This window comes from Ochlerotatus camptorhynchus, unplaced genomic scaffold (assembly GCF_037179485.1).
Source record: "Ochlerotatus camptorhynchus isolate MF236.1 unplaced genomic scaffold, CSIRO-AGI_Acam_v1.1 ptg000300l, whole genome shotgun sequence".
Classification (NCBI taxonomy): Eukaryota; Metazoa; Arthropoda; class Insecta; order Diptera; family Culicidae; genus Ochlerotatus; species Ochlerotatus camptorhynchus.
In genome coordinates, this window is record NW_027040788.1 from 243360 (window position 1) to 270241 (window position 26882).

Sequence of the window (26882 nt, forward strand, 5' to 3'; positions counted from 1 at the left end):
AGCATGCCAAAAATAGCTATCCTTTTGTGAGTGATTTTAAATTGTAAACTATTGATGTAAATAAAATAACGTGCCGCAACATTGTTGATACAGCTAAGCCCTAAACGTTTATTTTTCAGTTTCAAGCAAAAAATAGGCCCTTTCAGAATTATCCGAGCGCTAATACATTAACAACAGTCAAAGCAACGAACGAGTAAACAAATCGTCAGTATCGCTGCCGTGTCCAACCACGCATTCGGTTTATCTTATCAATTTTCAGTATTTTAACCCGAATCCATTCGTCTGTCATCCATTTAGAGCTCGGTTAGAATCGCTTTTCGTTTAGTTTCGAGCGAGAGCAGCTAGAAGTCGGTAGTATATTTCCAATTGACGAAGCAAACTGGTGTAATAGTTGAAATGGCTACGAACGATGCACCTGTGCTGGAATCATGCATTCCAATTCCTATCGAGGAGGAGTGTCTGCTGGAGGTCATCGAGAAGGCCAAGGACTGGGCCATCATGCACGGAGCCGCTATGCGTTCCAAGAACAACTTTAGCCCGGATGCTCTGCAGGTGAGTTCTACTGCCTACGGTGTTGACTAACATTGCGTTGTTGTTTTGAATTGCTTGTATATTATATAACGATGTAGCATAGCCGGGTGAGCACTGTGGGCTGAAGACATGTTGTAACGTCAAATGAGCTGATTCTGCTGACTCATTTCCGGGCTTGTAATAATCTAATCTAGGCCTACTACTGCATATCTATCAAGTAGACATACATGCATTGTCACGATCATCTACAAGCCGTTTCACGCCAGAATGATTTGTCTTTTCTTATCTTTCCCAGTTTGCTCCATTTATCTTGACACCGAGTTCGTTCCCGAGGAAGGAGTTCGAGAAAGCTGTTGAGCTGCAAGTAACTCTCAACGAGCTGATGCATTATGTTGCCCACGATGAGGAATTTCTGAAGGAAACTTTGCGGAACACGATTCAGGTGGATGCCTTTACTGGTGCTCTGTTTGAAATCTACGAAACCGTTCTGAAGGAGGGAATCTCTCAGGTATGTACTGTTTTAATTTATCACCCTACCAAAGCACAGTTCCATTTCCCATCAAAATACTCCATAGCCATACATATTAATATTAGCTATGGCAGACCGAAACGAATTAACAAAAAAAAAAAGACTAAATCTGAACTGACCGCCTACCAACTCCCGTTAAATCAACATTCCCACCTCGTATCGATTTAGCCGATTTCATTGGGCCTTTTACGATCCGATTTGATGCTGGAAACAAAGTGCGAGAACTCATGCCCAATCCGGTGCGCCCGGGCTAAACCCTACTGCTGCTGGAAGCAGGTGGAAATAAATACCATCGCCTCGGGCTTTGGTCATCTGGGACCGGCGAGCAAAGCCATTCAAAGGTTTTTACGGAGCCTTTTCTTATCATCATCTCTTGACACGATCTTTACCTCCCTCCCTCCCTGTTGTATTCGTTGTATTTTGCCCTTATATATATAGTTTTATATAGTTTTGGATTCCATCTTAGACTTTCATTTCATCAAACCACATGCCGACGGAGGTTGCGGATTGCTTCGAGTAGTTTTCTGGTAAATGGTAGAATTTATGAAGATTGATCCGCAGCCTCATGTTCGCGTTCGTAGATTTCATCATTCCAATCAAACTCACTTCCTTTCTAATGCATAACCGGTCGCATTAACTTACGACTTCTCATCCAAATACTTTCAATGATTCTTAATTCGGTTTCATCGCATTTTTCATTAAGACAAAATATTTATGGTTTATTAATTGAACAGAACATAATAGTAAATGTTTGTGAAATTGACTCTCAAGCTTTAATATTGTTTGCCGTATGCATCCATCTCTAATTTCTTATCGCATGCGGCTTTTTATTATTTTGTTCGTTGTCCAAATTCTTAGTTGCATGATTAATGTGTAAGTTACTTTCAGTTTCATCTTCTAGTCTGGATGCATGGTAGCGAAGTTAGAAGCTGGTAAAAATGGGATTGGGAGCCGAAGTTAATCATAGATAGTTGTTCTATTTACAACCTGTTTGTTATTTTCTCATCGTACAGCTGTGTTAGGTCGTTAATAGGTGATGCCTATATTTCCCCCCTATAGGCATTAAGGTTAACGTAGAGTTTTCTCGTTAAGTGCAGATTGCTATCTCAGGTGTGATTGAAGGGTGTGTACAACGATATTTGCACACAGAACAAGGCTTGTCAAAACATTAGTTTTTAACCGATTTCCTTCTAATTGTCAGGGATCGTTGAAAAAAAGTATTGTTAACTCTTCTCTTTTATCCGGCGCCGGAGGTGTAGTGGTAAGCGTGACTGCTTTCTAACACCCAAATGGGTCTGGGTTCTATCCCAGCCGAGGTCGGTGGGATTTTTCTGAGGCATAAAAATCTCTGGTCACGTCTTCCTTCGGAAGGGAAGTAAAGCCGTTGCTCGCGGCCCATGTGTGTTGGATGGGTACGATATCCTACGCAGGTGTGTAGAAGCTGCCTTCCTGCATATTCGATTGCCGTCAATGGATGGCTATCGATGTCCGTCGGTGGTTGGGACTAGATTGCGGAACAGAACCAACGTTAAATAAAGGAATGAAGAACTCTTCTCTTCATTAATTAATCCATTTTTTTATTGACATTGCTCATGAGCGTTTACACAGTCGCAGCTGGTACGTATTTCTTAACATTTAGTAATTGGGGAGACTACATTTCTAGCTTTTCTTGCGTTGCGTACAAAGTAATTCGTAGATTGCATACTGTCAACTGTCATGTATCTACTTTAACGTTCTTATTCTGATTGTTTAAGGAAAACTATTTGGGAACTAATAGCTCTCCAATCAAAGTTCAGAACAGGAAAAGCATGACAATTACCATTGCCAGCGACGCCCATCTTCTCCGTTACGGGAAAAGGAAGGATGTTGTTGATGTAACTCATACTTAACGGGAGGCCAGCGACTTACCGACGCCCTCATTGATGCTACAAAGTTGGATAGTTGGGTAGGATGGGTTGGTCAAGATTTGCTTAAACAGACGATGCGACCATAGTAATTGTTTTGTTTTGGAGGAGCTTGGGAGTAAACCCATGATCTTCTACTAAGTTAGCCGAGCTCCTCAATTTAAATTTTAGAACATTATTTGGTGAAGTTTTTTTTTTATAAAAACTGATTTAAACATAACGTAACCATATAGAAAGGAAGTGTCTCACCCGAATGAGCTGTAATTAGCCAGCCGCTCGTGTTACCTATGCTGGATCAAAATGCATCTCCCAATGCAGTACCATTTCTTTGATCCACATAACCACATAGCCAGGTGACGTAAGTGATCCCAATTGCTTGACGGGGATGTAGAACTTGTTTGAATGGCTTCCTCCCTGCGGTTAAAGTTGAATTTTCAAGTGCAAGATCCTCACTGCAAATTGCTTCTCATCGATGTGATTGTGCCAAACGAGACGGTTGCTCCAAATTAAAACTTGAACTCACTAAGTGCTTGATCTACTGTTGTTCCAGCATTTGTAGGAAATTCGGTCCTGGTGGGTTTTTCACTAAATCAGCAGCCAAACAAAACTTGTAAAGCCTTTTTCGCGCGAATCGAATCTTGTCTATGCAAACTATGGGTTTCGTCGGGTATTGGAGTCTGTAAGCTGCCGGACTTGAAGTAAAACCAGATTTAATAGGGTACTACTCTGCCCATACCCGCATGTCAGTCCCATTTGAAAAATCGCCATGTTGAGAAAAAGACAACTTTGCACATTTATGTAATTTTTTGTTTTCTCGTTGATTCTAATTATCAAGTACAGCACCACTGCTGAAATTAGTTGCATTACAACATAACAATATCATGTGTAACTAAAATATAATTAACACTTTTGTTTATCACGAGAAAAATGAGTCGAAATCATATGGGACTGGTATGCGAGTACTTTCGTTGACGAGCGCAAAAGTACTCGCATACCAGTCCCATTGCGCACTATCGCTTGAGTTGTTTACTTTAGACGTAAGAAGTGCATTTCGAAATTAGCATTGGATTAGTACTTTTCGCGTTGCTTGATAAATTTTCCAATAACATAAAAGCATTTTATTTTCAAAATATTCGTTTTCGGTCATTCAGTTACCCCGACTTGAAAGTTTCAAGACGATCGTTTTTTCCCAACGTCTTCTGGCGTTCAACGAAATTTTCGCTCCAGTTGGGAACTATGCCAAGTCCAACGCAGTATCAGCGTGCCTGTGGCATGAAGCTGTAGCAGGCAGGTCAGCAAACGACATTATCAGCTGTTTTCATCGAGTCATCAACCATTTGGCCAATCTTCGGAAAATAACATTTTGGCTTGATAACTGCGCCGCTCAAAACAAAAATTGGGGACTATGTCTTCATTTGATATTGTTGGTCAACTCCCCATCAATTCAGACGAACGAAATAGTCCTCAAATTTTTTGAGTCTGGCCATACTTTCATGGCGGCAGATTCTTTTCACGCTGCTGTGGAGAAAGTTATGCGCCAAACTCCGCCAGTTACCTATCCAGAGTTTGTCAATGTCGTTGGAAAAGCGAAGAAAAGTGTCGAAGCATTGGATATGCAAGTAACTGATTTTTTTTCAATCTACCTTCATCGTCAGTCAATACACCCTGAACCAATGTAAGAAGCGGCCATACATTGACAAAATCAGGCGGATCGTAATTCAAAAGAGCAGCTTGGGATTGCAGTACAGCGGCTCTGTTACAGGCGACAGAGAACTCCAAACCTGTTCTTTGTTTTCCAAGAAACTGCTTAAGTTGGCCACCGCTGAAGGATTTATTTTGGAAAACTCTTTAAAATCCAAGAAAATCCTGCTGGACTTGATGCCTCTGGTAAGGACACGTTCCTTAATGTAATGTTGCGTCTCATCGGAGAGGAGCAAAAGCTGTTCTGGGAACGTTTACCCGTTAAGGCAAATTAAGCATAGTTAAGTGAAATTTGATCAAATACATGCACTTTATACTAACTCGGAATATTTTTTATAGTTCATTAACAATAAAAAAATATTAAAATCACGATACGTGACTGTGCAATCCTTAACAAATGAAAATTTAATTCAATTTATTTTTATGTGACAAATGGGACAGTTATGCGGGTACTTTCAATATGGGACTGACCTAGTTTGATATTTTTTTACGTTTTGCCCATATAAATGTAATTTTCAGTGTGATTTCTTAAAGATCAATGAAAATAAACACCATTCTCAAGGTTAACTCAAAAATGATGAAAATTCATATGGGACAGTTGTGCGAGTATCGGCAGTAACTTTCCACCATCAAATCCCACATATGTCGCCCGCCGCGGTGGATAAACCAGTTTTACAGTATAGAGATTTTCGGAAAATCGGTCATTCCTCTACAAACATTGTTTCAATCTATGAGAAAATGTCTACATTCTGATCTTTGTAGTTGATTGTTGAATATTGATGTAGAAATAGTATTCCGTACAAGTGAATAATTGTTAATAGTTTTAATTAAAAGGGAATCTCGCAATACATTCTCAGGTCGATTTTCCACCATACGGTTGAAGGCTTCTCGCCCTCTGGATGTGAGTGCTGTCAGAAGCAGTATGAATCACTCCATGTACGTAGCTCCCTTTATCTATCAATCTCACTCACTTTAAATCACATTATGATGATTAACGTTTTTAGTAGTTGATTTCAACTCAAAGATGGAGAACCAGCCTATAACTAAAAGTCTTGTAAATAAAGGGGAAAAAACGGAGACGAGGAGGCGACTCTATCTACGATGCAGGAAAAATTGTATTTTGCTGCGCGCCCGCTTAGTAGATAGAAGGAAGATTGATGACGTTTTCCTGCAAAAATATGATGCGCGATGCAAGTAGATGGATTGATTCGCTAGCAGCATCTAGAATTGAGATTTAGATGTGTCGCTCCCCTCGCTCGGAGATGAACTAACCTACGGCTAAAAATCTCCTTAATAAAGGCTTAAATCAAAATTAACAGTATTCTAAAACAAAATTACAAACAGTAGCGAAAATATCGGACGAAACCCCTAATGCAGACCAACAACACCATTGAATATGGGGTTAGTAGTTTGCGTAAGCGACCTTCAGTTCACGCGAAAAGGGCACTACAAGTTTTGTTAACAAAAGCTAATAGGCCCTTTTCAAATGTTACGCGAGATTTACCCTTTACATCGAAATATTCTTGCTCAGACTGTTGCCATAAGGTTGCTTCCACGTATGGTTCGTCGTCCATTACACAGCACTCTGGTTTAGTGAGAAGTGTTGTGTAATACTTGCGAGCTCATGTTTTGTCCGCAGAGTTCTGACATTCATCGCGATTTGAGAAGTTCTATACCTTGTATGTATGTAACCCAGTTTTACTATTAACTTTTTGCACATAACTTGGTGAGGTACCAAGTTTTCTTACGATATCTCTAGCAGTAGGTTTGTAACCGTTTGTTACAAGATTTGTATGATTCTTAACTTGTGCATAATTTTTTAATGTACTGTCACGTTTTTATAAGGTATTTGGTGTTGGTTAGTAGGATTATAAAAAGATTATGTATTAAAATATTGCCAATTTTTTAGCAGGGAATTGTTTAAACTTTAAATTGTATAACAGTAAAGTGGGGATAGGTTACAGTACAGTGGGTGCAACTACTACAAGGAGATGCAGGCGGGAAAATGGAGAAAGGATTTTTTGGATTGGGATGGAGTGACGGAAAAGCGAAGGGACAGAGGTCAGATAGCCCACGAACGACCCGCCATTCCTCATAACTATCCAGGTGTTCACGTGTGAAAGGTGTTGAACAGTTAAAGTGCTTGAAATAGCCAGTAGTGAGTGGTCATAATCGAGTGTGACAATTTGCTGCACCACAGCTCAATTCATGTAAATAGTTCTCTGCCCAAACTATAGCTAACGGCTGAACTAACGTCCATTAGATAACCTCACAGGACCTTTTGTATTATCGTTTGGTACATACCGCCATTTTTTCCGTTGTCAAGATCAACCGACGCGCACGTGATCGGGCTTAGCTAGGTCTAAAAGTAAAGCAACTAGCCTTCCTCAAGCTAGACCAAAAATAATCGGCTGGAAGGAATTTGTCTCGGGAACCCTTCCCTCTCGGTAGAGTCACTCCGGCCTTCCTCACACCGCCACTCAGCCAACTTTGAACACGATCGCCACACCGAATCTGGCAGAACTCGTAGCACACTGAGTCCAGCGAGCGCGTCGTCGAAGTCGTCCATCATCAGTCATCATTATCAGCAGTACCGGTACGTTTTTCAAGAATAAACAACGCACTTTACACCCACACCACAATAGTAGTAGTATAAACCAACCCTCTCAAACAATAGCTGTCCTCAATAAAATGTTCCATCTTGAACCACAGTTGCAATTTTTTCCATAACGTTAATCAGGTGACAGTATTCTGCACGTTTGGTCGCGTAGCCCCTCCGATTGCCCAGTAGTAAGCGCACCTTGAGACCCAGCTCGAGAGGCCTCTTGCTATTGAGAACTTACCGGAAACAGACAGTAGAGTTACACTAGTTACAGGTTTCTGCTTGAACTTATGTACCACCTTCTGATCAGTTTACTTACACCTTCGGACGGATTTTTGATCTGCAGCGGCTATATGATCCAAGCTTGAAGTTCATTATGAGCTTTTATAACTTTTATTTTCGTTAGTAAATTTTTCCATTAAAGATTTCCCACAGTATAATTTTACAGTTAACACAAATTTTATAGCCTAAATGTGATTTATATCAGTACCTTGGGTCTAGAACATCATCTTCTTAAGATTGATGTCGTTTGGTTTGCGTGCTTCAGAAAATGATTGGATAAATATCCGACACAGAGGAGAAGCGAGAATTTCAGCACAACGTAAGTAATTCACAGTTCTGTTAAACTTTGGAAAGTCTATCTAAAAAACGGGCTATAAAAAGATACCGTAAGGGAGTATCCATTTAGAAAGTCACGTAAAATTCTGAAAACATCATCCACCGCTTCTCCCTTCCGCCCCGTTTTCCTTTACCTTATACACTGTTTGTCACAAATTAAAGAACCCCCTCTAAGATTTTGTTACTAGCAATACATTTAGTATAAGAAAAACGTCACGATAGGGGGAGGGGGTATTTTTTTGCCCGATTTAGCGTGACATAATTAATGCATGGGCCCTTATGGGAAGTCTCGAATTGCTTAGCAAGTTTCTGACCTTTTTTTCAAATTTGTGATCAAAATTTTACCACCTTCTTTAAGCGCTGGAATAGGCTTTTGATGTTTTTTTTCAAATTTTTGTGAGTTTCCCAAAGGGTTTGTAACTCGGGTCTAATTTAGAAACATTATTTTCAGAAGTTTTGTTCATCAGGGCAGAGAATCGCTTTTTAATTTGTTTTTGCAGATCCCGCCAGATAACTGTCATGGCAGGATCGCGTGTTCTTTGATATTGTCTCCTACGGACATTTTTAAGACGGATCAAGAGCTGAAGATCGTCGTCTATTATAATTGAATCGAATTTAACCTCGCTTTTTGGAACTGAGGCAGCTCTTGCTTCAACTATAGAAGTAGTCAGAGATTCAAGAGCATAATTAATTTCATCTTTGGTTTGCAAAGGAAGGTTTGGATCGAAGTTATATTCCATAAATGTTCGATATTACTCCCAATCAGCTCTATGGCAATTGAAAGTAGAGCTGTGGGGATTAGAAATTATTTCTTGGGATATTTCAAAAGTTACTGGAAGGTGATCAGAACCGAAGTCAGCATAACAGCATGGGTAACCAATTGGCTACAAAGTTTACATGAAACAGTTAAGACCAAATCAATAGTTGAGGGATTTCTTGCAGAAGAAAAGCATGTTGGGCTGTTTGGATATTGAATAGTGTAATAACCTGCAGAACAATCATCAAACAGAATATTACCATTGGAATTGCTTTGAGTATTATTCCATGAGCGGTGTTTTGCATTAAAATCACCAATAATGAAGAATTTAGACCTATGACGGGTAAGTTTCTGAAGTTGCTAAGTTGCTGGCCTACGCATTGAAATTGCAAATAGGCAGCTATAAACGTATAAACGTTGTCCAAATTTTGTTTCAACAGAAACTCCCAAAGTTTCAAAAACTTTGGTTTCAAATGAAGAAAGAATTTTATGTTTGATTCGTCTATGAACAATGATGGCAACGCCACCACAGGCCACGATCAAGACGATCATTTCTATAAATGAAATAATTTGCGTCCTTCCTAACCTTATGGTCAGGTTTAAGGAAAGTTTCAGTTATAACGGCAATATTCAGGTTTTTACTTATATATTTTACTCCAGTTTGAATAGTATCAAACATGGAGTTAGATTTAAGCATATAAGAAATCATGTTAATTAATGATTTCTGTAAAAATTCCATTTTAGGGGCAGTAATGCTTCCTAAGTCAAAATTTTCAAAATTTCCGTTAGAAATACGTTGGTTAGTATTTTGATTTCTACCCGCTGCTTTACCTCTCTTTTCTGAACGAGTTTAAACAAAAAATGGAATATTTCTGTCAAAGATGACTTCTAAATTCATTCACCTTTCCATACGTACCATTGGATTTGATAAAGAGTCACAAATTGTTGAGATATTGTTTAAAATCTAACACTGCTTCTTGATTCTAAATTCGTTCTACGAGTTTCAATTCCGTCCTAACGCATTGAAACGCCATTAGATTTTCTTCGGATAAACGTAGAAAAAGAGGATTCGCTAGGAGCGCTTCTTTTGTTTTGAGAACAATGAGCGTAAATATTCATATAATGCGCTCTAACTGGATTTATGTTGTAGCTAGCTAATGAACTTACGCATCAGAACAAACCTATTTTTGATTTGTGCATGGTGAAATCATTGATATTATTGATCTTTTCTGATCGATAGAACGGAAATGCGCCCACGACGAAGTAGTGCTCTACCCTAGCTGGCACGTAGCAATTTTTTGTTCCGTGCGTGACCCCATCCCTGGCACCTTAAGGTTATAAGACCTTAAGGTTGTTTAGTTCACTATACATGAAGTGAACTAAATAAAAATCATTAGAAATCCCGTTGCATGAATCTCCAGGACGGGATTTAATTTTCATTTTGATTACTTGGAGTGGCACAACTCCAAGTAATTTTGCCATTTCCTCTTTGATCTGATCCAGGGATTCACCACTGGGCAGTCCTTTCATGACAACCTTGAACACACGTTCAGTTTTGGTGTCGTAAGTAAAAAAAATTGTGCTTCTTCTCAGTAAGATACTTGAGAAGACATTTAAATCCGTCCAAGGTTTCAGCCAATACACGGCATTCACCCCGACGTCCAATTTGCAGTGACAACTTAAATTTCACGAAGTTCAAAAGTTCCATGCGAAGAGCATGGAAATCGGAAGTGGTTATCACAATAGGGGGAATCTTTTCCTTCTTGGCATTAAGCCGGGAAAGTTTACTAGAATTTTTCCTGGATGATGGATCATTCTCACCATCCGTGAGCAAATCAAATTGATTGATCAAATTAATTTCATCAGAAGGGGGATCAAGAGATTGCCCTTTTCTTTTGCGCTTAGGCGCCATGGCGGCAGTAAATTTTTATCCAAATCGACTTCCAAGCAGATTACTATAAGAATCTGAAGGATCGAAGAGGAATTTTCCAAATCGAAGGATTACCTCGGGTAGGGTCCAAACAAGGTTCGAAGAGGAATAAGAGTCGAAAAGGGTAGAACAATTTGTTGTAGCTTAGGTAGTAACACTTCCTTCAGCAAAAAGCAAATAGATCCGCACGGCAAGAGAGCACGATGCGGACTGATGAATTTGATTATAGTGTGGCATACATCAAGCTCATTTGCTGACTTACCTGTTATTACATGCAACCCACTTATCAAGTATTCCGATGACCAGAATGATAGAACAGCTAGACAGCTAGTGGACTAGTGTAAGTACATCATCCAACAACATGCTGGAAATAGTCAAATGTCAATGTCAATTGCATGGGTCATTCGTTTTTCTATACGCTTTTACTGGGAAATAGACGGTCTGCTTCAGAATCGTGTTCAATGCTCTCCATGACATCGTCTATTTCCAGAGAGAGTTTTTTTTCAAATTCCGCAAACATTTGGCTCAAAAAAAGATATCAACACTTTCCGGTAGTGTATCCATTAGAGTGATGCAAAATTTGAAATTTTCGCTCCACAATACTTAAACGATTCCAAATCGGATTCTGACTCACCTCTCAAAATTTGAACCCATTTGGTGAGAAACTGAGATGGCACAAACCATTTGAAGTTTGTATGGGAATTACTATGGTAAAACCAAGATTTTTGTTCATGTCTATCTAATAATTCACCATATCGGTCTGCTTTAAAAGCAAACAACTGTGCTTGTAGGAAATTTTCCCAGCTACAACTTTGCTCAAGACCACTTTTTGATTAAATGCAAGGATCGAAAGTTATCAATGGTTCAATGCGCTGATTTCTTATGATCATGCTCAATTAACTGCTCAGCAGGCAACATTGGTGTTTCTGGGGCGTTGAATAGGACACAAAAATCATGGCTACTATGTCACACTGCAAAATACAGTGTTGCCTACAGAGCAGCTGCTTGATCATGTCATAAGTTTACCAATCTCTTAAATAATTAATAACTTTTTCCTGTCTCGTTTTACATAGAAACAATCTTAGGCAAAGTTGTAGCTGAGAAAATTTTCTATACGAATGGCTATCGAACTGTTTTGCAGCTCAATATGGAAACATACTAGAAGGCAATGAACAAAAAGTTGGGATTTCCCATAGTAATTTACATGTAAACTTCAAATGGCTTGTGCGAAGTCTGTTTCTAATAAAATGAGTTGTAACTTTGGGAGGCTAATCAGGACCCGATTCGAAACCATTTAAGCATTGTGGAGCGAAAAATTCAAATTTTGCATCAGTCTAGTATCCATTTTCCAGCTCAACCGGTTCTACGTTCATCATATGACTCAATGATTGTTGTTTTGTTGTTTTATCGGTCATATTTCGGTTAGTAGATGTAATTTGATATATCACTGTTTATGATTCTGATAGATAACGAACTTGCCCATACGGAACCATAATCCGGAATATCTGAAACCGGTTCTGTAGTGGTCATATAGTTCAATGATTGTTTTTTTGAGTGCCATTGGTTATATTTCGACTAGTAGATGTGATTTGATGTGTCGCCTGATATGGTTATAACACATATCTAATTTGACCATATGGAATCATAATCCGGAATATCCGGAACCGATTCTTCATTCACCTGCAGGAAATTCTTCAACTCTTGTGTCTTTTTTCTCGTCACCCATATGACACCAATGCAAATCATCATTATCACCAGGGCAGGGTGATAATGACTCTTCCCAATGATGTTGTTGGTTTGTATGCCCTTTTCACATGTGGCTCTTGTTATCTAATATTATCATAAGGAACCATAATCCGGACTATACGGAACCGGTTCTATGGTGGTCTTTTGGCTCTGTGGTTGTTGTTTTGTGTGCCATTGGTTATTTCGTTGAGTAGATGTGATTTGATATGTCACTTGGCATGATTATGATAGACACTAATTTTGTCTATTTGAACCCATCATCCAGAACATCTGGACATGTTTCCAAGGTCATGTGGTCTTGTTATTCGATTATTCTCTATCATTTCTGGGAGTTCCACAAAAGAAAATATAAGTTGTCACCAGGGATGAGCTAGAAACTCGGAGTGGAGCAAAAATTACTTGTACTGCTCTCATATACGGGAGTGTCTTTTATCTTCGGTAGGAGAAAGAGACAAAGGAGAGATAAATTTCGTACCTGGGTGATCGCAGTTAGACTGCATGGGTGTTCCTCACGAATAGCACAATCGAGAAGTGCACTAAAGCCCGATTCAAAGTAAATTTGGACGTATTCAAGTGATCATAACTCAAGAATTAAACAACATACACGGTTGATCAAAACGTCAAACAAAAGGGTATTTATTCAGTTTTCAAAAGAAATTTTCGTCCGGGGATTTGTTTATAATCCATTTTGACATATGTTTCGTCATCCATTAAAACTCGTTCGTATAGTAATCGTGGTCGCTTTTTGGCCACTAAATTTTATTTCAGGGAGCGATTCGGATGTTTACCTGCACAAAAAGACTTATATCCTTCTCTTGAAAGGATGTTACGCACCTGGGTTGCTTTTCACGTACCTCAACACCTTTCTCCTCAGCTCTTTGTCCCTAGTGCCACTTTTATGATGGATGTGCTGTGCTCTATCCATACTCAGAGTATCCTTGTACCGTTACAAGACTTTGGGAATGTTAACACTTTTGCTATTTTTGAGACAGACCACGGAGGGTTCTCTAGATGTTTGTGGCACAATTAATTTTCTTTTCTCAAGTTCCATGATCCGTAATTTCGGGATGCTTCGATCAATCGAGAAAAACTTTTCACCAATTTCTTCGTCAATGAAACATCAACAAATGCCCGTCAAACGTTTTTTGTTCCAACCACCAGGAGCGCGGTGGTGTATTAAACCGTGCGTCCAGGTTTACTTTGAAGCGAGCTTTATGTTTTGACGGGAGTAGCACTTTTCTATCGGCGGAGACGTGGTTTAGAGATTTATAGGAATGACTACGGATCCCAAGTAACAAATCTAGAGCTGCTTGGCTATATTCCAAATTTATAAAGGTTTTATTGCAGCTGCAACCATTACCTACAGCTTTATGACGGTCATATACAATGCAAGTCATGAAACATTCTTATAGCTATCTACAAAACCCCTATAAAGCTAATTAAAAAACCAACTGATGCTTATGCTATTTTCACTTATGAAAGGTTTTATGATTGCTTTGAAGTATACAAAAAAGTAATATAAATTGCCCTTATAAAACCAAAAAATTAATCCTTTCGTTGCTTTATAAATAAGCGCAATAAAACTAGTTGGCCATCAAACAGTTATTTTAAAACAATTATAAGCATTCAGTTGCGACTTGTCAGAAATGTAAATAGGTGGTTTATTTTTACAACATAGAAAAGAATCAAAACTTTCCGGTACTTCCAAGCGGAGCGCAAAGAAAATCAACAAAATTGTTGGCATGAGCATGAAAACATTTCGTGTATACGTCTCGCTCGCATTTACATGGGGTGACACGGTCGAATCTTGGTCGAAATGGTGACAGTCCTAGGGCAAAAAGGTTGAAATCACGCATAACTTTTCATAAAGGTTAATGTACCATTCAAAACTTTTCTAAATGTTTGTAAAATTCATCGGTTGCACCCGTAGAATAGGAATATACATTTGCCCTCAAATAAAAAAATGAATTCAAGCTGAACATTGCATTAGGTTCTAAGTAATATTGACAGATTCGCTTCGTCAACTTTCTCTTTGCATCCCCACGGTCATGTAAAGACATTCCCAGGTATTTTCAGCACATAAATCGATAAAAGAAGCTTTTATCTAGCATCCAATACGACAAACACATCAAGAAACGGTTCTGTGAATAAGTTATCAACGAAAGAGAAAGTCGACAGGTTGCGATTTTTTGCGCTTTGGGAGATATTAATGTTCAAAAATTGTGTTTTTTTTTCTCGTTTTTTCAACAATATCTTTGAAATTTGAAGTTTAATCCAGTATGTTTCTTCACAAAATCTATTTATTTAATGTATTTGCATAAGAGAATAATAAAACATTATAAAGCTGTAAGCAAAAAAAAAACCGAAACAGAAAAAAAAACCATATTTTCAACATTTTTTTTCTTTAACTCCATATAACTTGGAACCAGTAGACAGTGGAAATTTAACGTCTTTGAAATAGCTGTTTATTTTGTCAAGATAAACAACTTTGCTCAAAACATCAAGTCTTCAAAACGTCAGAGAAAGAAGTTAGATTGTGGCACCATCTTTGCGGAAGAGTTTTGAACTATTTGTTTATGTCAATAGATGGTCCTTATTATGACGAGAAATTTTGCCGAAGACACCAAGTCGCGGAAATGCTTCGTTTCGGAGTTATTAATTTTGATCCGCTAGGTTGCATTCCTGACCCAGTGTGCAATGTAAGCATTAGACATTTTAAGAAATTGCGCTTGGTGTTTTTCTTGCCTGCTGTCCTCTGTCGCCATATTGTCATTATGAAAATGCCATTAGCCTTGGAATAAAATCCAAGAAATTTCAATAAAATAATGGCTAAATAAGAGATCCGAAATGATTTCCAGTGTGCATTGGTATGAATTTATGTATTGAGATCAATTTTCTGTAAAATTAAGGTAATTCCATCAAATTCATTTGATTTCTGAAACAATCTTTTTTGTTAACTTGAATTATTTTGGAGGCGCATTTATTTAACGCTCATATTATCTCAATATACACGATAACATTTCAAGCGCATATGTTTTGGAACTTCTAAAAAGTCATATATTTTCTTTAAAATTTTCACTAATGTCGCCATGAAACAAAATTGATGGCATGGTGATCTTGACACCAACACTCAAACCTATTTTTACCGCTAAAGATTTCCGTTTGGAAAAAAAGTTTCAGCAGAACAGAACAACAACAAGCTAATTTATGGCGGTTGCTTTGATGCCAATAGAAATTAAATTGGCTTTATAACTGATTTTCACCAAAGCGTAATAAAACTAATTGGATACAATATTACTCTTATAGAGGCTATGAGAACCTTTTGTAGAGTATGAGGCTTCCTGACAAAAGGTTTTAAGACAGCTTTATTGTGATTCTCAAACATGCTTTATAAACCTTATCAAGAGTGGTCCACTAAGCTGTATGACGATCTTATAGCGGTTATCAAAAGGTTGTGCTGGAGCTATTAATTTTATTGGCGGTTTTATGAAATTGATCTCAATAACCACTAATAGAGTGCAATAAAACAAGAAATGCTATTTGGGATGATAGGCTGGGCGCATAATATAGACACTCATTTAAAATGTGTTTCGGTGGGTGCCTGGTATTCAATAGTGAGGCTAAATACCAAATTATGTGTTTCTACTAGTGTGGTCTTTTTATAACAGGTTGATGTGTAATGCTCATTTAATTCTTGTTATGTAGCTAGTTTAGGTACTTGTGGTAAAAAATAGCAACGAACATCAATCCATATACCGCATGTAATTCAAAAGTTGGGACAGTATTAAATCTGTCAAAGTGTAGTTTTGAATACAGAACAGCGTCGGTAATTAAGTTAAAGGTTATCAACAAATAAATTAAAGGTAGATTGACACAATTTCATCCCGCTGTATTTCAAATGAGCAAATACTCAAACCCTTCTTCTGAGGATGTAATCTTTGCTATCAAATACGTTCGAAGCGGATGACGCGATTGTACCTGTCTCATAGCGTTCGTATGGGGAAATGGAAGAGTTGCCAGTCTTCTTGATTTGTTATATTCTAGTAAATTATAGTAAAAAAAAACTAGTAACTGCCTTTGATAAAAAAAACACGTCTACTGAGGATTCATATTTATGAAAAAATCATATATCAATGAAACAGTCATCGGTCGTCATTGAAAAGCAATGCAACTATGTTCTGTCAATCTAAATGACTTTTATTGGTTCTGTTGTCTTGTGAATTTTAGCTAAACGGCCTCTTTTCTGATTTTTATCTCTCAATCTATGAAATATACACGAAAACTATGTTGGAATGAAACTTCTAGAACAATATGAGGAACATTATGCCGTACACTACACATTTTTATATCATACGGGTGGAAAATTCGTAGAACAAATACTTTAAAATTCTTCACATTTTAAGATATCTTCGAGCATGAAACTAAGTGAAAATTCAATAAAATCACTTCGAATAGTCAACCTTTGGCCACAAAGTTGGTAGATAACACATTAAGCTTTGCTATGAAAGTTGTTACAGCAGCTTTCGTTGTTTCAGTCTCGAGATACAAATATTATAAGCCGTAAATTACCTTGAAAACATAAAATTAATTAGAAGCACCTCTAAATCAACACCGATTTTGCTGAAAATTTGCACAAAAGTTCAAATTAACATGACGAACAGTAATCACGGTTGACCCGTTACATTCCGAACATTTCGTTTAAAATGAACAGGTCTAATGTTCATCTTTCACAAGCTGGTCAAGTATTCGAGATTTATTGGTACAGCTTTGGGCATGATTGGGTGGATCTGTAAGTTTGTGTATTTTTATTTTTGGAGTAACCTATTTAAAATGGAATTTCCTAAAGTATACTGAACCAAATTGTTATGTATATCTTCAATCGTTCACTTCAGATACCGGAAAGCTTGCATTAATTACAACGATCTTCAAATACGGTTACAGTAACAGTGTGGAAAATTATAATCCTAGGTATCTCAATCCTGACAAGTTGTATCCAGCTGTCCAATCTCGGAGTTCCAAAAACTTAAAATTGTAATGAATTAAAATCGATTTTTTTTTCTTGTGTAATAATTACTATTCACACACCCCTGGGCTGTAATTAAACGCTAGCTACCAATCGTCTTTACCAGGGAATTAAAAATATCTCAAAATGGCAATATGACAAGCGACTTACGAGCCAAACTATTGCGTTTTGTCAGAAACGGCAAGCAATTAGGACATAATTGCGTTTTTTCATAAAAATCTACCTCTGTAATATCTTGATCAAAACTGTAAAAGGAAACGACACAATTGTTTGTAGGCTACTTCACGGACACACGCAGGAAATCGATACACGTAAGTAAATGGGGATTTTTTTGTTTTGTCATTTCATCGTTCAAATCAAGCCGCGTCCTCAGTTGCGTTGATTTTCCCCTTGAAATGGCAATATATTGTTTTTCTTCTACCGTTCCGATCAAGCTATATTGCAGAGAGAAAGACAGAGATTTTATCGTAGTAGTCATCGCAAGAGTTTTGTCTTTCTTAATGGTTGCTTTCTGTGTTTCGATTCCCTGTTCCTGACACTATATGGTGTAACATTCTTGCCCGCTGCGTGTTGTATGCAAAAGTGAAGAGTGGACTACATTGCTAATGTAGTGGATTTGTCTTTGTGCTAAGTTGACCTTCCGTTGTGTGTTGGTATAGGTATCGAGACAATGTACGAATCTAAATTCGCCCAACAGATAATAAGGCAAACACAACCCGTCACTGAGTGAGCAACTGCTTGCATTTATCATTTGTAAAAGCTGTGACCCTCTAAAAGCGATGATGTGTTGTAGAGGAACAAGTAGGCCTATGGATCCGAAGGTTTTTGGGATCGAGACTGGTTGCAGCGTACCGTTGATTCATGTGCGCGTGTGACAGTTTGTAGTTAGGAGTCTTCTAGGTAAAGGCGTCTGGATTCAAAAATTCATGGGAATCGAAATCGGTGTCACATTTTATATAATTTTGACGCAGTGGACTCAATTTCGTCAAAAGTGGATTTACTCAAATAAGTGAGTTAAATTCTCCGGGCTTTTCCAGGAAATATTTCTCGAATATGAGGAAAATCAATAGAAGTTTCACTCAGTCCAGAATGAGTACAATTTTCAAGGATCATACTCGAGAAGTTTTTGCTGGAAAATCCCGGAAAAATCAACTCATTGCAGCGAGTTCACAAAAAAAAACAATCTCGAACCCGAGACCTTCGGATCCCCCTCCCCCTCCCACACATCAACTGTTGCACTTCACCTCACACACACTTGGTTAGTTGCAAATTTACCCACTGTCACAGAACAGAAGGGGAACTTCGGATCAGAAAGTGGCTCCACTATTCATTGGCGAACATTGCCTGCAGTTAAGATAGGCAACATGTTATCATAGTGTGAGTGCGCATATAAAGCCCGTGTGGAACGCTACCGCAACGCAACGCTTGTTAAGCAGAAAAACGTACCACTTTTTGATTCACCGATTTGTTTGCACTTCCCCTTCTGTTCTGTGCCACAGTCCATGTTGTATTTTCTCGGATGTTTACGATCCATTACGAAAAAAGTCTTTCAAGTAAGCAATACAATCTTCCATTTTTATGTTGGGTGTACAATCAAACATTTGTGACCTTCAAAAAGATACTCCCGCTCCAGGAACAACACATGCTGATACGGCTGCAGGTTGTAACGGTTGTAACGCACCACTTTCATGATTATCCTAATCTCCTTTTTAGCTGTTGGCGATACAATTTGGTTTGATTTGGTTTAACAACTGACATACGCATGATACCGGTAGTTAGATTCTCAGTTCCCGCAGTGTAGTGGTGTATTTCAATGTTTTGGGATAATTAATTCATGTGTTTGCATGCCTAAATTGGAATCCCGGAGCCAAAATTCGATTCACCTCATGCTTTCCACGTGTAGATTTCGAAAACTCGCATTTTATATAGTATTCAGATCGGATTGTGGGACCTGGGAAAAACTTGAGCAAAGTGGCTTCAAATTTCTGCCCCGTTTTACTATTGTCACAGACAGTCCATTTAATGCTTTTCTACAACAGAGATCAAATTTGGAAAATAAACTGCAACAACAAAAAACCCGCCATTTTCCTTATTCCAGCCGCTCTCGCTCGGTTTACTCCGGTCTGACTATCTGGCAAATTTTCTCGAATCGAACGCTATTAAACAGGTGGAAATCAACACTATCGCCTCCAGCTTTGGCGGTATCTCGACTTTTATGACACCGATGCATAGGTATAATTTTCCTTAATATTTTCTATAACTTTTTCTGAATTAGCCTTAAACCAAATAGTTCCTCAGTTAATTTATTTTCGTGGTTGTAGTGAATGGTGTTTTCCTTTATTTCTAACATGATATTGTTTATATATAATAGAAACAGATCACAATCTGATTGGCTAATAGCTGTGGTAATATGGTGGCTAACAGTAGCCGAGTTTAAGTTGTTGTATTGATCGCTATTATATTAACTGAGCACGGCGCACTTGAGAAAGAAAAATTCGCATTTGTCTGCACAAAGCTAACCTTATGAGTCTTCAATTTCATGAACATTTATTCGATTTGGTGTTAGAACTCTATCTCTTCGCTTCTGTTCTATGTTTCTCTACTTTATCAATCAAAGTGAAAAAATACCTTTCACTCTGTTATTTCCTCTTGAGGATATTGATTTTGATTTTCCTCTACAGAAGTATGTAGACTTTTAGTGATTTATCCTTTAATTTTGCATGCTGTTTTCTAAAAAAAGGAGAAGACGAAACCATTGAAATTTAGTAACGATTTATCGCTTTATTTCTTTGATTTAAAATTTGGCATGATACTTCTATCAATAGCTTCATCTTGAAGGAGCTGGGACATGCGGATAAACTGGTCGATGTGAGTACCTTCAAGTAGAGAGAAGTTGTTTCCAATAATCACCATTTGTGACTTTCCACAAAAAGCTCCCGGAAAACCACGCCCTATCGGGTTTGTGCAACGGTATGGTCGAAGCGTGGAAGATCCAAGATAATCCCTCGGCAGCGATCATGTTCGTAATCGAGGACGTGACCTACAACATTTGCGATCAACGATTCCACGAGTTCTACATCCGGGAAACGTATCCGCACATACCGGTGATTCGCCGATCGTTGACCCAAATCTATCAACAGGGAAAGTTAGGTTCTAATGGCGACCTTCTCATCGATGATACGGTTGTAACCGTCATCTACTTCCGGGCCGGCTACGAACCTGGTCACTATCACGGACCGAACGAATGGGCCGCTCGGCTTTTAATGGAACGGTCCAAGGCTATCAAGTGTCCTTCGATTCACTATCACCTAGCTGGCACGAAGAAGGTCCAGCAAGCATTGGCGAAACCCAGCATCTTGAAACGATTCATTCACGAGGAAGCAAAAATTGACAGCATCAAGGATATATTTACAGGACTTTATTCACTGGACAAGGGCGAGGAAGGGGCTCAGGCAGTCAAGTTGGCGTATTCCAACCCGGAACGGTACGTGCTGAAGCCACAACGCGAAGGAGGCGGCAATAACGTATACGGTGTGGACATTCCTGAGGCTCTGGAGAAGATGAACGAAGACGAACGGTCGGCTTGGATTCTGATGGAACGCATCTTTCCGCCACTGTCGCGCGGTTACATGGTTCGTCCGGGTGGAAACATGCCCCCACAAATCGTGGACTTGGTGTCGGAGTTGGGTATTTTCGGTGCAATCATTGGGTGAGACATGTGCGGACAGCTGTTGTCGAGTAGAATTTTTAAATTTTTGTATTCAATTTCAGAACAAAGGACAAGATCCTGTACAACAAACAAGTCGGTCACATGTTGCGAACCAAACTGTCTAGTGCCAACGAGGGAGGAGTTGCTGCCGGTTTGGGTGCCTTGGATAGCCCTTACTTGATTGATTAGCGGAATAAATTGAACAACTACCAATATACTGCATGTGACACTATTCCAAGGCAATCAATACAATTTTGCATTTTCCTTTCATGTACTGTAATGTTTACTTCTGTTGAGAGCTATTTTATATACATTGTGATTAATTGAACTGATTTTGTACCATTTATATGGAAGGAACAGAAAGAAATTCTTTTCAACGTACTCTGCGCTGTCTTGGGCCAACCAAATTCGAAGCGGACACCATCTTGTATTGCTGCCCAACGCATGCTTCCAGTTTTTGCAGCTTTCTGAATACTGATTTCGATGTAACGTTGAACAAGCATTGATTCACTGTTTGACTGCACCCAAAGATAGTCCTCCTCGAGCACGATTCATGTCTTTGCTTTTCTGACCACACATTCCAAAGCTATGTAAAACGGTAGACAGGAAAGCCTATCACTTTTCCGTTACCCTCTTCGAGATTTCAAGGGACTAAAGAGATTCTCCGATACTTGGACAACGCACATAATTCGATCCATTGCCTTAACCAATTGCAGCAGTTTATTCGGAAACCGATATTGGTGGTGCATAATCTGTCATAATAGGTAGGTAATCCAAAATATCTTAAAATGACAATGGACAAAGGATCAACGAGTCAAGTGTTAACGCATTGTGAGGAACGGCAACAATAATGACAATATCCGCTTGTGTTTTTTTTTGACGTAGGACTACGTCTTTTCATTTCTATATGGGGGTACACTTTGTGAAAACCGAAAATTGAACATGTAACAAATTTTGAAAGATTTTGAACGTTAATAACTCAACTGCCCCTGGTCCAATTTCAAAAATTTTAACACCAATCGATCAGCAATATTTCTACGCATCGATAAAAATGCTGTTGATTTTCAAAAAGAATCTATTGAAAAGGTGGTAAATGTCCAGCATTGTCCAAAAGCGTCGAATTAACTAATAAATCGACCAATTACGTACATGCTTATGCTGCTTTCCCAACACAGTCATCAGAGAATCATTCCTAGACGAAACATGTCGATGTAGCATTACGACGAGGGCTCGGTAGCTCAGTGGTTACCATTTCTGCTTACTGAGTAGAAGGTCGGGTTCAATCCCAGGCCCGTCATCATCCTTGCAATTTTTCACTTTGCCTTATCCTATCCCCACTAGATTTGAATAAAAACAAATTGTGCTTTAACCGATCGCATCACTTACCACATGAATCCTGATCTAAAAATAACCTACCTCACTAACACGACTATCCTTCCCGAGACAGCCATGGAGATGTTGAGGAATTTTCGGCCTCTAGTAACAACCGCACTGTGCAATTTTAATTTATCTGATTAGTTCTGATCATTCACGGGGGAGCAACTCAACAATTGAAATAGGCGGAACAACCAAACGTAAACAATGGCTTCACACGCAAATTCCTCGATAATCAAACCACTCCCACGCAAGCTAACCATGCCATGCAATAAAGGAAGTTTGCTCTATCAGATGGTGGTGTTAGATTGCTTCGATGTGTTTTGATTATCGAGGAATTTGCGTTTAAGCCATTGTTTACGTTTGGTTGTTCCGCCTATTTCAATTGTTGATCTAGATAGAAGAGAATACAGAAATAGTGCGAAATAGGTAATTGAAGCCATGGTGATCTCAAAAGAGGAAATCGATAGAGAATTGGCTTTCATCCTTCTGCTTCTTAGGCACTTACAGTCGTCACAGCAATGAAAACTAGCATCACACCGCTTTTGGTTCTAGGGCACTTGCTGGTTGCAATTTTAATATCAGGATTCACTGTGATGCGATCAGTGAAAGCAGCAGAAATTTCCTTCCCAACTCTCTTGTAGAATCTTTTAATGGCGCTGAAAAGGGCCAGTTTTGTTCGATTTCGACGGAGAAATTAAGAGCGCTCACCACAAATACGATGAGCCAGCTGAATGTCCTTTAGCATAATTGTGACACGCTTGACGTGGATGGCGCACAGGCTGGTATCTTCGAACAGACCGACCAGATGGCCTTGCTGGATTCCTGCAACGGCCGAGCTCTGGAAGCGCAGATCGGACTTGAAAGTCCTGGGCGATTTCAGGAGGAGCCTTCCCTCCGGTGGACTTACGAGCGATCTGCTTAGTTACGGTGCACGTTGCACGGTGCACGTTGAATAAAAATTTCAACCGCTTTCTCCTCTATTTAATAACATACTTTTGTTATGTTCAACCAATCATGAAAGAACAAAAATGCAACAAATTGCAAGAAGAATTTAGCCTTCGAGTAGGTATAAAAGAGGTATTCATGTTCAAAATAACCATCATTATTCGCTGCCAGACTGTTGAGCAGTTCAGTCGATTTGAATTCTCTCTAGTTTCGTTCGTTCGTTCGCAACTCGAATTAGCTCCGCGTTGTGTAGTGACGCTCTCGCTGACCCAGCCATGGGTAAGAAATCGCGCGGTAACGCGAGTGCCGGTTTACCGGGAAAACAGACTCTCCCAGGAGACGGCGCGACCACCGAGCCAGCCCAGAAGAAGCAGAAGAAAACCCCATTGCCCATCCCGACAGGCGTTGCGGACCCGCAGCCGGGGCCTCCCGGAACTAAACGACCCAGACCTGAAGACAGCAGCGCCACCGCATCAGCAGCAAAAAAGCTGCTGAGCAACAATCCGTTCTCGGCCCTGCAGAACGGAGCCCAGCCGCAGTCGGACCCTGAGACGGTGCCGAAAAAAGTTAAGTTGCCACCCTTCTATGTGAAGGGCTTCCCTCCCGGGCTATGGGAGCAGCTGGATTTCTACATTAAGCAGGGCCTTCGCTGCACCATTCAACGGTGCACGGAAGGCTACAAACTGATGGTCCCGGCCGAAAAACACTTCAACGCAGTTCAGGCCCTCTTGGACAGAATGAAGCTGGAGTACTTCTCCCACGACATCGAGGCCACCAAGCCGCTGAAAGTGGTGCTGCGCGGGCTCCACGACATGGACACCACCACCTTAATGGACGAGATTAAGGCGAACGGCCTCAAGCCGGTCGAAGTCCACAAGATGACCCGCAGCAAGGCCATCAAGTATCGTGACCAGCTCTACCTGGTCCATCTGGAGAAGAACTCCACAACCGTGAAGGATCTCCAGACGACACGCACACTGTTCCACATCGTAGTGAAGTGGGAGCGGTATAAACCCACCCACCGTGGCGTCACTCAGTGCTCGAACTGCCTATTGTTCGGGCACGGCACCAGGAATTGCCGCATGGCCAGCCGCTGCATCAAATGCGGCAAAAACCACAAGATCGACAACTGCGACAGCATCGAGGAAGCCACTCCCACATGCGCCAACTGCGGTGCCGCCCACAAGGCCACGAGTAAGGCCTGTCCGAAGCGGGCCGAATACGCCGAGATCCGGAAGAAGGCCTCGTCCAACAGCCAGCCCGGTCGCAAGAAGGTTCCAGAAAACAACGCGCAGAACTTTCCTCCGTTATCACCGGTCCAATCACGGCCAATTCCAGTGTTGCCGCCGCTCCCGCTCAACCAACAGTTGGCTGCCGCTGCAGTACCCGGTCAAGCCTCCGGGCCATCGACGGATCCCCCTGCTCCGGGATTGGCCGGTACAACCGGTGAAGCTACAGACGATTCTCCGCTGTCAACGGATGAGATCGTCACACTGTTGGCCCAGGCCATCATCATCAAGCGCACCTGCGCAACAAGAACACAACAGCTCCAAGCTATCATCTCCTTCGTCGCTAATTATGGACCGTGAACCCATAAAGATCGCCAACTGGAACGCTCGCTCCGTAGGGGCGAAAAACATTGAGCTTGCAGACTTCCTCCGCAAGCACGACATCGACGTGGGCCTTCTTACCGAGACCCACCTCAAGACCGGTGACAGCTTCTGGCTGCCCGACCACAGCATTGTCCGGCTTGATCGCACCAGCTCCAGGGGGGGCGGTGTCGCGGTCATCATCAAGAAAGGCATCAAGTACTGCACCCTACCCCACTACCGCACTTCCATCATCGAGGCCGTCGGCGTTGAGGTGGAAAAATCGACCGGAAACGTCCGGTTCATCGTTGTCTACTGCCCCCGGCAATGTACCGTTAGCAATGGTACAGCACAGCAGTTCAAGAACGACCTTGCCATCATAACCCACACCAATGCCCGCTTTGTAATCGGAGGGGACCTGAACGCCCGGCACGAGGCCTGGCGGAACTACCAGCAGAACCAGAACGGCCGCCTGCTATTCGACCATTCCCAGCATGGTCTCTATTCCGTCTGGTTTCCGGACGAACCAACCTTCACATCACCGACGGGCAACCCATCGACGCTGGACCTGTTCTTGGCAAACACCAGATTAGCCAAGCCGGTTGCCGTCAACGACCTGAGTTCGGACCACCAACCGGTGCTGAACGAGCTGGGCTACAACGTGGCCCCTGCACCGTGCCAGCGGAAGGACTACCATCGAGTCAACTGGGTCCAGTTTCGACGCGTGGTCGACCGCCACATCGACGACAACCCACCGCTCGACACAGTGGATGACATCGACCGGGCCCTGGAGGGTCTCCATCAAGCCATATCCGTGGCTGACGAAGAGTGCGTTCGACGAGTTCCTGTGAGGGGTAAGTTTCAAGCAATTGATTCCCACACCAAACTCTTGATTCGGCTCAGAAATGTTCGTAGACGCCAGTTTCAGCGGACTGGGGATCTGCAGCGTAAATACGAAATGGTCGATCTGAATCGGCAGATCGCTTCCAGAATGGTCTCAATCCGGAACGAGAGTTTCGGGCGGCTCGTTCAGAACCTGGACGACCGTTCCAGACCATTCTGGAAGGTTGCCAAGGTGCTGAAGTCTCACCCCAAGCCCATTCCACCACTTAGAGTCAATGACGAACGGCTTATCACCAACGAAGAGAAGGCCAATGCAATTGGGGAGCACATTGCCCAGTCGCATTTGCTTGGCTCTACAATCCCAAGTCCACTCGAGAACCAGGTTGTGCAGTGCGTCCAGACGTTAGATGCCTCCCCTTGTGCCGTCCCTCCAGAAGAACGGATTACAGAGGAACAAATTTGCTCAGCGCTGAAACACAGTACGAACATGAAGGCTCCCGGGTTTGACGGAATATTCAACCTAGAGTTGAAAAATCTCAGCGCGAGGGTGCACTCGCTGCTGGCTGCCATCCTCAACAGATGCTTGGAGCTGCACTACTTTCCAAGCATCTGGAAGGTGGCAAAAATCATCCCGATCCGCAAACCTGGGAAAGACCCTTCACTACCGTCAAGCTACAGATCGATTAGCCTGCTCTCAGCGCTGAGCAAGCTGTTCGAAAAATTGATCCTCAGCCGACTAAACAAGTTTGTGGAGGAACATGACATTCTTCTTCCGGAACAGTTCGGGTTCCGTAAGGGGCATTCCACCAATCATCAGCTAGTGCGGGTGATGAATAACATCCGGAGTAACAAAGCTGTATCCAAGTCCACAGCCATGGCCTTGTTAGACGTCGAAAAGGCGTTTGACAATGTCTGGCACGACGGACTTAAATACAAGCTTTGTAACTCCAACTTTCCACCATACCTTGTGAAAATCACCCGTAACTATCTCCAGCAAAGGTCGTTTAGGGTGTCGTTGAATAGTTCCCTTTCGGGACAATTTCCGATCCCAGCAGGTGTTCCGCAAGGGAGTCTGCTG

General features: G+C 40.9%; 1 protein-coding gene across 2 annotated transcripts; it reads left to right on the plus strand.

The window, feature by feature from the left end:
• The first annotated feature begins 287 nt into the window (after window positions 1-287).
• On the plus strand, window positions 288-21378 carry LOC135706989 (glutathione synthetase-like). 2 transcript variants are annotated; one of them, XM_065228705.1, is made up of 6 exons: window positions 288-552; window positions 827-1039; window positions 1229-1401; window positions 20167-20209; window positions 20275-21050; window positions 21113-21378. In XM_065228705.1, the coding sequence occupies exons 1-6, from the start codon at window positions 397-399 to the stop codon at window positions 21237-21239; spliced, it is 1488 nt and encodes a 495-aa protein (XP_065084777.1). In that variant the 5' UTR covers window positions 288-396; the 3' UTR covers window positions 21240-21378. The 2 variants fall into 2 exon arrangements, with proteins under 2 accessions (XP_065084777.1, XP_065084778.1); XM_065228706.1 differs by lacking the exon at window positions 1229-1401 and adding an exon at window positions 19440-19573.
• The last annotated feature ends 5504 nt before the right edge of the window (window positions 21379-26882 follow it).

Bases quoted from the DNA above. Each gene is read 5' to 3' on its own strand.
- LOC135706989 (XM_065228705.1), top strand. From the start codon at position 397: ATGGCTACGAACGATGCACCTGTGCTGGAATCATGCATTCCAATTCCT. The intron at 1,040-1,228 runs GTATGTACTGTT...GTATCGATTTAG, and splicing joins TGAAGGAGGGAATCTCTCAG to CCGATTTCATTGGGCCTTTT. The intron at 21,051-21,112 runs GTGAGACATGTG...ATTCAATTTCAG, and splicing joins ATTTTCGGTGCAATCATTGG to AACAAAGGACAAGATCCTGT.